Below are 13,641 nucleotides of genomic sequence, written 5' to 3'. Positions count from 1 at the left end.
TGGAAAAATTAAATAATAAATATATATATATATATATATATATATATATATATATCTTCAGATTCACTCTTTGTTGACTCCGGATTTGAATTAGGTGTGCTCTGAGAGAAATGCACATTGCGCTCAGTGTACATGCCTTGATAAATTAGGCCCTATAACTCTATATTGTGTATTGCAACTTTCTTCTCTCATTGTCCCCATTGTCATATTTATCATACAAAGCTCTGGTCAATCACTATATAAGGTCAAGGCTATAGATTTGAATATGAACTTGACCAGAACAATGTGTCATATCTGAATGGACTTCCCAGACATAGCACTAGGGTTAGAAGTAGAGGTACTTTCTGGGATGACATTTCAAATCTTTCATCCTACCCCAGCAGTTGTACTCTAAATCCCACTATGGGGCACAGTCATTTAGCCAAAGGGTTGTTACATGTGTTTGCCTGAATGCATGGGCTTGAGAAGTAAGTGTGCTTAATAGGAGTGGTCCTTTGTGAGTATCCCCAATGTCTATCTGGGCAATGAGATCCAGGATTGCATGGAAATAGTATTCATTTAAAAAAAACATCTTGGTAAAATTAACGTGGCTTCCATTATACAAGGGTTGATTTTTTCTAAAGTGTATTTTATCATTTCCTACAGTGGTTTGGCTGTGGAGGTCACTCTTCATTGAAGTTGATTTGATAATATCCCATTCTACCTCACAGGAGCATTAATGATACAATGTTAATATTATTATATTAAGAATGTGGACAGATAAGGTTTACTGGGCTAAACAATGTTTACTAAAAATAATCCTTATACACAATCCTATAATCCTAACTATATTTTTATTTCCATTGTGGCCCATTGGGTATTTCAATTCTGTGAAAATTATCATTCCAAGGTAAAGGTCACTGCAGAAGCAGACAGCCCGTGTTAAACTGGGTTATATGGGCCCATAGCTAAGATATAAGCTATAGATATGTCAGCTTGGAAATGTTTTCACAGCTTGATCCACAAACCTGCTTCATGCACGGACAATTGTGTGGCGTGTAGTTGTATTGTATGGTAAAAAAGTAAATACTCTATGAGCCCAATTATTTTAAATTACAAAAACAAGCTAGGCACCTGTCATAGCAGATAGTTAATGCATCCTTATTCTTTCTAGTCTTATTCCCATGCTTATAGGAAAGGCCATGTAATGTGATTTAGTAAAATAGGTTTTTGCAATAGGATGTTGCAGTGCTAAGATGATAACATGGTATTGTATCCTTTGTTGTGAAATTCTGTGATTGCTTTTGCATCTTCCACATCTTTTCTTCTGTCAATGTGCATGACTTTGCATGGTAAGATCCTGTAGTATACAATTGGATAATTACTTTCTCTGGTTTATGGGTGAATAATGGGGGTATAATCTGAATCAGAAACTTAAACCTGAAATCTATTTTGCATGCAGTGGTTAGACTGATTTGCCTTGCAAATCTCTTTTGCACTGCTGATCCACTCTGTCAGTCTCTAAATAGGTTGTCTGTTTTTTACCAAAACCATTATAAAATACTTACATCTCTTCACTTGTCTCAAAATATCTCCCAACTCTTCACCTTCGTTATGCACAAGATCTGCATCTCTCATCTACACTCATTACCTGCTCCCATTCTCAGTTACAGGACTTTTTTCCGGCTGCCCCCACTTTGTAGGTATCCCTCCCTTGCACAACAAAACTTTTTATTAGTCTTCAAACCTTCAAGCATTTTGTGAAAAAAACTCACTTCTTCAGGCTAGCTTATCAAATTCCTCTACCATCTTCTTAACCTGAGAAAAAATAAGCCAGCGCTCGGTATAACCCATATTATATATGGTACCAGCTGCATGGCAATATAAATGTCCTTATATGGGGCAGCATGGTGGCATAGTGGTTAGCACATCTGCCTTACAGCACTGGGGTCATGAGTTTAATTCCCAACCATGGCCTTATCTGTGAGGAGTTTGTATGTTCTCCCCGTGTTTGCGTGGGTTTCTTCCGGGTGCTCCGGTTTCCTCCCACACTCCAAAAACATACCGGTAGGTTAATTGGCTGCTAACAAATTGATCCGAATCTGTCTGTCTGTACTTGTCTGTCTGTCTGTCTCTGTTTGTGTCAGGGAATTTAGACTGTAAGCCCCAATGGAGCATGGACTGATGTGAGTGATTTCTCTGTCCAGCGCTGCGGAATTAGTGGTGCTATATAAATAAATGGTGATAATGATATGTATACAAATCGAAAAGACAGCTGTTGTGTGCTTATCACTGCATATCTGTGTGTATCTAGCAAAATGAAAACATGAGGTATTATCATATTTTTATCAAAACGTTTAAGCCTGCATCCCAGCGTCAAGGGTACCTTATTGTACACAGGTCCTACACTGACCTCTATGCTTTAGACACCATTAAAATGCAGTTAAAATCAGATGCACTTACCTCCCAGGTATAGGGGCTTACATCTAGCAATGGATGGCTTTTGAGCAACACCCAAGTGAACCTTAAATAGGCGTGATGGACAGCCTTATAATCTGGTATCATATTACAAACCTCTACACAGTTCACATAAGTCTTGCATGTGTCCTTTCTATACTGAATCAACTCTCTGACCCCTGCTTAACAATGCTGTGCGACTGGATCATTTAGCCCACTAAGCTCTTTGTACCTTTGCAATCTATCAGGACTCAGTGGTCAAAGTGGAAATTTAAAAGTGGCGGTATGGAAAAATGTAAGTGGAATGTAAGTGAATGGAATTTGATAGTTTTACAATGAAGACAGTAGGAGAACTGGCAGTATGGCGTACCACCATATACAACCCCACTTTGACCACTGGCTGGACTAATATGCAATATGTAGCACTTGACCTCGTGTATCAAACCACTATTGTCCTATAGATAGTAAGCTTGTGAGAAGGGCATTTTTATCTATCTGTCTGTAATACCCAAAATTACTACTGTGTTCTTCACAAATGTAAAGCTCTATGAATATGCTGGTGCTAAATAAATAAATGTTGATAATAATAATAATAATAATAATAATAACGCAGATTGGAATGTCAATAAGACCCGCTGTTGGTAAAAGGTTCGGACACACTTGTGCCTATAATATGCTTGGACACATCTGTGCACATAGCATAATATACAGCATGGATCTTATGTTAAAAAAATACAAATAGAACAGTGAGGGCCTGATTCATTAATGCACATAAAATAAATGTAATGCGCATTTTTTAAAAAAAATGCACGTAATTCGGGCATACCCTCGTTTGTATTCAAACACAAGCGGATCTGAAGAAACATCTCTTGTTAAATATGGGTGTAGGAACGCTCTGCATATACCTGTTAATAATTTAATCATTAATGAAAAAATGTAAAAAAAAGGTTTTTGGGAAAAACATTTTTTAGACATGAAATACATTTATCAGGATGTTATTAATATATTTGCATTCACTCACGTATAGTTCTTTACAGTTCAATCTTACCTAAGATATGACGCCTATCGGCATTGACGTTCCTTAATGAGTCAGTCTAATATCATCGCTTATAGTGGGTGAATTTTGATGTTATGACTTCATTGTCCAGGAAGGAAAACTTGTGTATTGTAAGGAATAATGCACTCTTACTGTAATCTTCACAAATCTTAGGAATCACCTTCAATTTCTGCGACCTGTATTTTTGATATAGTTACAAAACTCCTCAGTAACGTCTTAGATCCATATAATTTACAGTAGTAATTGTAATCCCTAGATAATTAACAATGCTCAAACTCTAACACCTGTCCTGGCTTAAAACAAAAAGCTCAGCAAAAAGTTGGTAAACATATCACCTACACTATCAGTCAATACAATTCATTTTCCAGTAGTTATCAAAGTTAGTAAAACTGAACAAGTTTATCCAGTTGCTGGTGATCTACACAAATATAAGTTTTAGTATTCTGCTTACATGACCTATATCAGCCTGTAATATGTTGTATTCTTCGCTTCCAGGTGACTCTGCTGGTTGGTGCGGAGATCCCGGTGTACCTGACCATGGTTCCAGGGAAGGTACAGAGTTAAGAACAAAGAATACAATGAGATTCAGCTGTGATGTTGGGTATGTACTTCATGGGGCACAAGAAAGAACATGTCTGAGCAATGGAACATGGACAGGAAAACAGCCAGAATGTAAAGGTAAATCAGTATACAATTATATTCAACTAATTCTGAGTTATACATTTCATTCTTACAATCCTACTTGCTAGATAAATAAAGCATGTTACCATATTTGAGAGATACGTTGCACAAAAGAGATTGTTGGGTTGTACGTATCAAGCAATCAGGCCAGCAGGGGCGCTGTTTCATTGGAGTCTATGGAAGATAATTAATTTTGCCATGGCCATATAAAAAAACTTATGCCAGCTCCTGCTGATGCTAATGAAGGCAACCGTATCCAGCATTTCCAAACATTGCTCTAGATGAATATATGAATATGTAATGTAATCTTTATAACTCCAGGATGTAACTATACATAGCTGTACACATGTATCAGTCAGACCTATTTTAAGAAGTTTGCTACGTGCATGTTAAATTGAGTGTAAGCATTTTATTTGTTTGTTATTTGTCTGACGGCCCATGGGCCAGTACAACCCTATTTTTGTCCCCCACCTTTCCTCACAGCCTCTATAAACTTTCTTGTATGACTAAATATGTTCTAATTATATTCAACCCTGGTATTATTTAGTAATAAATATACATATACATGTAGGGCCTGAGTCATTAAGGCAAAAAAGGAGTAAATGTTCTCTGGGACAAACCATGTTACAATTGAAGGGGTGCAAATCAGTTTATTATTTTGCACATAAGTTAAATACTGGCTGTTTTTTTATGTAGCACACAAATACTTGATAGCTTTATTAATACACTGAAATTTAAAGTTGATCTAGGACATGTCCTATCCCAACTATAAATCTGTCCACACATTTTAAATTTACCTCCCCCTCCAATGCAACATGGTTTTGCCCAGTTGCAAATTTTACTCCTTTTTTATGTTTTGCTCTCCTTATTGACTCAGGCCCGTAGTCTCCTTCAAGCAAATAGTTGAACAGAACTGTCTTAGATCATCCAGGTGAATATATTTATTGTGACTTTTTGTTATGTCAGTAAAATGAAAGGTTAGGAAAAGTGATAATCATATACAGTGAGGAACCAAGAACAATATATTCAGCTGTTTCACAGAACATTCTTTTACTATCATCCCAGTTCCAGGTGCAAGGAACAGCAACGCAGGTAGCTATCCACTATGAGACGATGTGCAGAGAGTGCAGAGATTATCACGTCAATGATGCATCATGGTTAGGGATTAAGCAGAAAATCTGCGTAGTTTTGTCACAGACCTCCGATTAGTTTAGTTGTGAATAGCCTGGGATATTTCAGTTAATTGCAACAATAAACAATCTGTTGGTAACATTCACTGCCATAAACTCTGCTTTCTTATTTGTATCGGCAGCATACTTGCCTATGTTCCAGGATGCCCAGGGAGTAAATGTATCAAGCTGTGAGTTTGCAGCGTGTTTCAAAAGTGGAGATGTTGACTATAGCAACCAATCATATTCTAGCTCTCGTTTTGTAGAATGTGCTAAATAAATGATAACTACAATCTGATTGGTTGCTATAGAAAGCATCTTCAACAACTTTACAAGGCCGCCAGAAGCTCGCAGCTTGATACATTTACCTATGGGAGATTCCTGAATTTGTGGACTCCCAGGAGAGTAAGCCACCATCCCGCATCTCTCCCCTCCTTCTTGTAAAGAGGGAGGGGTCTCAATCACGTGATTGCCATCATCGGGCAATATGCACACTTACACTTTTGAAATCCTCTCTGGAGGGGATGTCCAAAAAGTAAGCAAATATGATCTTCAGCAGATCAAGAAAATCACAGTCTTGGTCACTGTTAAAGGGTTAAGTAAACTTGTGAGCACAGCCATAGAATGAATTACAATTGATATTCCTTTAATAATAGGATTTTGTAGAGTTACCACAATTTCCTAAGCGATTTCTGAAAGAATGCAGTGTCCAGCATTGTATTCTATGTCTGTCATGAAGTCATTTAAGTTTTGTATTCACTTTATCTTTATGGGCTGAAGCTCCTCAACAAGATTTTCATCTCTTTTTAAATAAGGTGGCTTATTTCTCAAATCTACCTTTTTACATCCTGTCTGCCAAAGGGTTCCGCTGCCGCTTTTAAGCACATATTGAAAAGGACTGGAAATCTGTTATAAATCCTTAGAGAACAAGGCCAGCCCGGCTAAACCATTCATTTCTATTTCCTCTAAGCTGTAATCAACATAAAGGCAGATTTGTCATTGTGGGTTATATTGTATCGTTGCAATGCCCTAGTGCTGGAGATTGTTGAATTTCAGTTGAACATTGATAACATAATTGATTTTTGTTCAAATGAGTTTAAAGCAAAAACATAAAATAAATTACTCTTTGAAAGTACTTTCACTATTCAAACCACTACGTAACAAAGAAAGATATGTTTGGTTTTGTATAATGTACTTATATATGTAGTGACAATATAATGCAATTAATGTTAAAGTTATGTGTCTGTCAGTGTTAATAGCTTCCATGAATTCTAAATTTTATTTGAGAATGAGTTTACAGAAAATCACTGATGGCTGCCATTCTTCTGCACACAATTTACATAGTATGATAGTAATTTTTCTGCATATCGAAAATGATAAGAGCATCTCCAGGAAAATTTGGTGCAATAAAAACAAGGAGTTTACAAGCCCACAGTTGGGCCCATGTAGACAGTGGCGAATCCAGGGGGGGCCGATCGGGGCACTCGCCCCCCCTAGCAGCAAAAAGCTAGGTCCCAGCCGCCGATCAAAACGAGAGGGGTGGGGCTAAGCGTGAGCGGGGACGGGGCTAAATGTGGGCCAGCCAATCAGAGTGGTCCCAGCCGGCGATCACAACGGGAGTGGGCAGGGCCAATAACGGGTGGAAGGCGGGGTTTAACGCGGGCCAGCCAATCAGAGCAAATGAGGGGCGTGATTATGCAAAATCGCCCCCCCTAAACATAAAGTCTAGATCCGCCCCTGCATTAGATTTGGATGCAATTTACACTTACATATAAGTGTAAATTACACGTCTTGTACTTTCTTTGTTTTCCAAGCCACAAGGTATCCTAAGGTACGTGTTGGAATAGTACGCATAATTCTACAATCATTAATATGTGGAACTTACACCCAGGGGAAAGCAGCCACAACAACTATGCCTCATAGAACCATATGTGCGTCTACTTCCCCTCAACATAGTGAGTGAGGGGTATTAGCATGCCCTTACTGCACGACGCCGAAACCTGCCCACCCACTACCTCCTCCCGTTAGACCTCGCTAAGCGTAGAGAAGCACAAGGGGGAGATGCGTCTCAGTCTTAAAGCAGACTGAGGTGTGAGTTTTGTAAAAAACATTTTATTGCAATTAGGATCTTTTCTGATAAAAGCCCATTTTCCACTCCTTCGAGCTATCCCTGGGAATTCTATCTGCCCCTAGCTTTGCATGTTTGTGAATTCATGTTAATATGTACATGGTGGAACGTTTTAAACATCACTTTAAAGTAAAATCTACTTACGCGTTTTGAGGCCCTTTCCTTTCAACATTTCTATTTTTCTCCTAAAATACTTCTTGATTTAGCTTTATGTATACTTAAAATGTATTATGAGAATGAGGATAGATCGGGCTGTCTTTATTACTTGTGTCACTTTTGTGCGTTTGAAGCTTTTTATTACATTGGTCAGAGTTCTCCTTGAAATGCGCTTAGTGACAAAGTACTAATAATAGTATTATATAATAGTTTAACATGAGACCTGATCTTACCTGCTCATAATCAGCACGGTGGCTTAGTGGTTAGCACATCTGCCTCAGAGCACTGGGGTTATGAGTTTGATTCCCAACCATGGTCTTATCTGTGTGGAGTTTGTATGTTCTCCCCGTGTTTGCGTGGGTTTCCTCCAGTGCTCCGGTTTCCTCCCACAATCCAAAAACATACAAGTAGGTTAATTGGCTGCTATTAAATTGACCCTAATGTCTGTCTGTCTATCTGTGTGTGTACAAGTTAGAGAATTTAGACTGTAAGCTCCAATGGGGCAGGGACTGATGTGAGTTCTCTGTACAGCGCTGTGGAATTAGTGGCGCTATATAAATAAATGATTATGATGATGATGATGAAGAGTCTCTTTGCGGGTAGAAGCAAGGAACTCACCCCTACACGCACTTTTCATCTATTTTACATGGATGTCTAATGTACCTCATTCGTACTCAGAAAGGAATTCACAGGATCCACTAATTTCCTCCCATCAGACTGAGTACATTTTTGCACTCATGAAGATGCTTCTATCTTAGGCCACAAACCCGTGTGTTTACCTGTAAATTTAGGTGTGCTTGTACAAAAGAAGAAGTGTGACATCATAAAATAGAATCGGCGCTGTGAGTTTGCAATCTTTTTTGAACATTAAACTTTGGTACATATTAGTGGGCTATATTAGTGTCACATTTTCACTACTGTTACTGATGAATAAATATTTAACAATATGTTTACTATAAGTCAATAAATGAACTGATATTTGATAGCCCAAACTATAAATACTTAATACAGTTTATTTGATTAATACTCATTTATTGCAAGCGTACACTCAAGAGTCCATTCTGAATGTCAACCAATATTCACCAGCTAGATGAACTCTAGAAATAGGAATGTTATCAATGATGTCATTGTGTAATTATCCAGAAACAGTATAGAGAGTTATACATATCAAACGTAATACAGGAATGGAACACGGTTAGAAAACTGTTCATTGCATTACTTTCAAGTAATCCCCATTTGCCTCCCAGAGAGCCATCAATGTGGTTCTCTGCTCATTTTCCTGCTCTTGATGTCGATTACTTGCAAACTTTTATTTAGTTGTAGATGAGTATTTACCGTATCTATCTTTTACAATATCTCAGATTTTTGTTCAAGTAATATAAAATTGCATTTGTAAGGTTGTAATGCATCAAAATAAGCTATTTGTGGCAAAATCATTCAATGTTAACCACTAGACTATTTCATTGTTCCACGGATCACATATTCTCTAGGCATAATTGAAAGCAAATTAAATTTGTCACTGCTTGTACAAAGCTCTATCACTGTTGATTTATGTGCTATAATCAATCACAGAAAAGGTGGTACTGTGTGGAAAATAGATGACAGTGTAGAACATTTTTGCAAATAAAAATAAAGTGATTAAGGGTTAGTTTTCAGTAGCAAGGTTAGTCAAGCAATGTTGTGCAGCAAACCACAATAGTCCCCAAAAGAACCTGTACACATGCAACTATCTTTCGGACCACCGTGCCATAGAGCCGCAGAAGGCTGTTTTCATGTGTGTCTTGTTGCATGAGATAAATAGGACTCACATGTATCTCAGTTGCCCCAGCACTGTCCCCTGTTTACAAACCCAAATATTTAGCATTGCTAATTTACTTGTAATTCATACTCCTAAAGCTAAATTATTGCACATATTTGGCAGAAAAAAGAAGTATGAGATAACATTTATGTCTTGTACAAGCTATGGGTCTCATTGGTGGCTCCATTTCACATTAAAACTGATTGCATACTAGACACAGTGGACCTGATTCATCAAAGCACGTATCTGTCGATTTTAAACGTATTGTACGCAAAATCACTCAGCACATACTCAGATTCAGGAAATATGTTTGTGAATGCAGCCCTGTCTGCTCCATCTTCGAGCGCAAAGGGCACTTACTACAGCCTATAGTTTCAGGGAGTGAAAGGTGCGTGGAAGGAGTGTTTTGCCATACTCAATTTACAGTAAGGGCAAACCAAACTCAAACGCATGTAGCCACATCCGAATCCAACTCTGGCCATCTCAAAGTTACTTGTTTTTCTGCCGTATCTCTTGCTCCAGCTACAGGGCTAGTCTAAGTCCTGATCAGTGGTGATGACAGTCTTGTAAGCATGCTATAACATGGGTTTGCAATCATGAACAACTGTAAAAATGTATTTTGTGCACAGTAGACATTGAGAACATCCTAATAAATGTACTTCATGTAAAAAACAAACAAAAAGAACACTTTTTTTTATAACTGTTTTATCGTTAATGCTTATATTATTAAGTGGTGACATTATTTCAATTTTTATTTTTTTTCTGTGTGTTTGCAAATTTATAAACAACATAGGTATTGGACGTATCCTGCAGCATTTGTGTAGTGGAGCACAGCAGATTTACACCCGATTTGAACAGTGCACGTATCATGTGAATCGTGCCTTGATGAATTTGGGAGTTCACGAAGACAAAATACATGCGTTTTATACTAAATTAAAGTTGTGCTCAGCCTTGATGAATCAGGTCCATCATCATCACCATTTATTTATATAGCGCCACTAATTCCGCAGCGCTGTACAGAAAACTCATGCACATCAGTCCCTGACCCATTGGGGCTTACAGTCTTAATTCGCTAACATACACACACACACACACACAGACAAGAGTCAATTTGATAGCAGCCAATTAACCTACTAGTATGTTTTTGGAATGTGGGAGAAAACCGGAGCACCCAGAGGAAACCCACGCAAACACGGGGAGAACATACAAACTCCACACAGATAAGGCCATGGTCGGGAATTGAACTCATGACCCCAGTGCTGTAAGGCAGAATTGCTAACCACTTAGTCACCGTGAGGTCCAGTGTTTGCACTCACATGAATAGAAGATACCATGTGTTGCATTTTGTCATAAATTGCAAACAACAGGATCATAACTGAAGGTGACAGAAGAGCGGAAATCAGTTGCATGCAGCAAATCACAAGCAATGATTTCTCAAGCAATATCTTGCATGTATTTTTGTCACGACATAAACTAATAAAAATAACTAGTGTAACCTTAAACGGGATGACAAGCCCAGGACATATTTTCCTCCTCTGGGTTTTTTTTTTTAAAACTTGCCTAGTCATATATAAAGTGAAAAAAATAGTAGTCTGTATTTATAACCAAACAACTTGTGTCTAACTATATATATAATGTCAGAGACTGATATTTATATCAACCTTACTTTGAAAATGTCATAGATGCCCCTCTGTGTTTTCTAGTTATAACCTAGTTATATGAAGTTTCTACGTACTTTAAATATTTATCTTCTTTTAATAGTCAAAAAATCATTTTGACAATTATATTCTACATTATTAACTTAAGTTTCTAGATACTGTTCTGATAAATTGATAATGTTCTAAGGTGTCACAGATTCCACCAGCTCTGTAGTTTAATACTGTTGCATCCTTTCCCAGCCTAATTGAGGCTGGAGAAAACACTGATAAAGGAAGTGAAGTGAAATGTATTATGAATGATTATTTACCTGCTCCGGTACTAAGTTGTCAATAACAGGAGAAACGGATATCTCAATAATAATTGTATGCAGTGACTGGCGTGGAATCTGCAACGAAGATCCAGGGAAACCTTGTCACAACACATTCAATAATTGAATACACATTCTAAATGTAGACACAAACTCAACATCCACTATAACAAAGCCTTAGACATGTCAAAATACCTGCAATGATTAAATGGTACCATGGACTATACAATGGTTGAAGTTAGTTTCTGTAAATAAAAAACTTGAATTTTTTTTTAGAACAATTAAAAAAAGAAATTTAAACAAATTTTAAAAACTTTAGGTGATGGGCATGACTGCTGATAAGGATTGTTTGACACATTTCTGTACTTTATATACATGTTGTTCTCATGCTTCATCTATTACAAGATACTGTGTACCCAGTATTATTGTGTGTGGGGATAACAGAATATGTAGCCAATCAGAACATCAGAATGCTCACATGTGCACTGAGTATTTCAGGGGATGGGTGTGCTGATTTTGTATCAGGATGTTGCCAGTCCAATGTATTGATTGTGTAAGTGAGGTCAGGGCTGCACATGACAGGGTCATTTTCTTATGATATAGTTGAAGAAATTGAGCTAATCAATACAACACAGACTTAGATAGTGGAATGAGCAAGGTCCTCTTACAGCACAAAGTAGTGACCTGAGGCTCTCTCAAATTTATAGGTACATATTGTGGTATCAAATGCACCTATATATTAAAAAGTTTCATCCAAATTATTATGTTCCAAATTGACATGAGAAGGTTTGTTTTGAATATCAGCTTGCAGTGTGCTAGGACAGCCTGACTACAAATGAAATAAAATACAATATAGTACCTGTTTGAACTACTACATGTTACACATACAACGTCACCGCTTACAGTTGATCTGTGATAGAATTTATCTGCATCATCAAAGAATTAACACGGGTCAACCCAAAAAGGGATAAATAAAGCCAAAAAGGGAAATGTTCATATAAGAATTATAGTAAATTATAGTGTTAAATATTACATTCAAGTGGAACAAAGACCAGGGGGTAAATGTATGAACGTGCGGGTTCTTCAACACCCGCGTGTTCAGCGTGTTCGGTGATTAAATTTCAAGCGGCGCTGTATTGTTAAGGGAAACTTTACAGTGCAGCGCCACTTGAAATTTAATCGCCAAACACGCTGAACACGCGGGTGTTGAAGAACCCGCACATTCATACATTTACCCCCAGGGGTATTACTGTCGTGGGTGCAGTGGGTGCGGCAGCTTCATGTCCTGTAGCAATGTAGGTCACCCCCATCTCTGAGGGCCCCGCTCTCCCCCAAAAAACCCTGCTCCCCAATGATGCGGACTCTCTACATACAGAAGAGCAGAGCCAAGGCCTCTGGTGATAATGAGTCTGTTTGACACATGCCCATTGGGGGCATTCTCTGAACCGCGCTTGCTCAGAAGAGTCCCCTGCTCTACTCTGTTGGATTGGGGCATGGGTGGTGGGAATGGCATTTTGCTATGGGCCGGGCGATGCACTGTTCTGCCCCTGCGAACAACTACATACTAGTGATATTATTGAGGCATAATGGGGCACATTTTGGGCTCTAGTTCCTAGTATATTGATAAGCTGAATATTGGCTACCTCCTAATGTCTAAGCAAAATACAACATTATTCAGCTGTGTACTATGCATTAACTACAGCAGTATCCACATAATAGGTTTTGTGTCACATTTACGAGCCATGGAAGTTAACAGCAGTGTCTAAATTCATATATATACTATGTATATTTTACAGTGTGTGTGTGCTGCATCATTAAATTGATTGGCAACAGATTGTTGAAAGGGTAGAGGGTTTTTAATGTTGCTATGACATTACTTTGGCAATCTTGGCGAAGGCGGCCTGTGCCATACTGAAATGTCAACAGCTATTGATTACTATCTTTCTACAGCTCTTGATTTCTTCACAACCCATGAATGCATTACTTTTTTTTTATGTACATAGTTGTGACACATCCTAGTGGTGGTGTTACATTTGGAGATTGTCTGGGCAGGGCAGACCCGATCTTCCAATCCTTCTGTCACTGAAGTGCACCGGTGTGCTACCTCACTAGAATGCCACACTGACAGTAAATATAACTAATATAACAGATTAATAAACTAATATAAGTAGTCTAGAAATGAAACTACCCTTAGGTGGAAAAGTGCCGTATAAGTATAAGGTGACATTTATGAGTCAATATTAATAAAAT

The 13,641-nt window shown here is 38.0% G+C and overlaps 1 protein-coding gene across 1 annotated transcript in view; it reads left to right on the top strand.

Annotated features, from left to right (window-relative positions):
• CSMD3 (CUB and Sushi multiple domains 3) overlaps positions 1-13,641 on the top strand; it is an 853,424-nt gene that overhangs the window by 788,191 nt on the left and 51,592 nt on the right. Inside the window, exon 58 of the mRNA XM_075213978.1 lies at positions 3,989-4,171. Coding sequence (XP_075070079.1) covers positions 3,989-4,171 — 183 coding nt within the window. The remainder of the gene's footprint in view (positions 1-3,988; positions 4,172-13,641) is intronic.

This window comes from Mixophyes fleayi, chromosome 5 (genome assembly GCF_038048845.1).
Source record: "Mixophyes fleayi isolate aMixFle1 chromosome 5, aMixFle1.hap1, whole genome shotgun sequence".
NCBI lineage: Eukaryota > Metazoa > Chordata > Amphibia > Anura > Limnodynastidae > Mixophyes > Mixophyes fleayi.
Note: the sequence above shows the minus strand (reverse complement) of the source record. Positions and strands in the feature narration are given on the sequence as shown.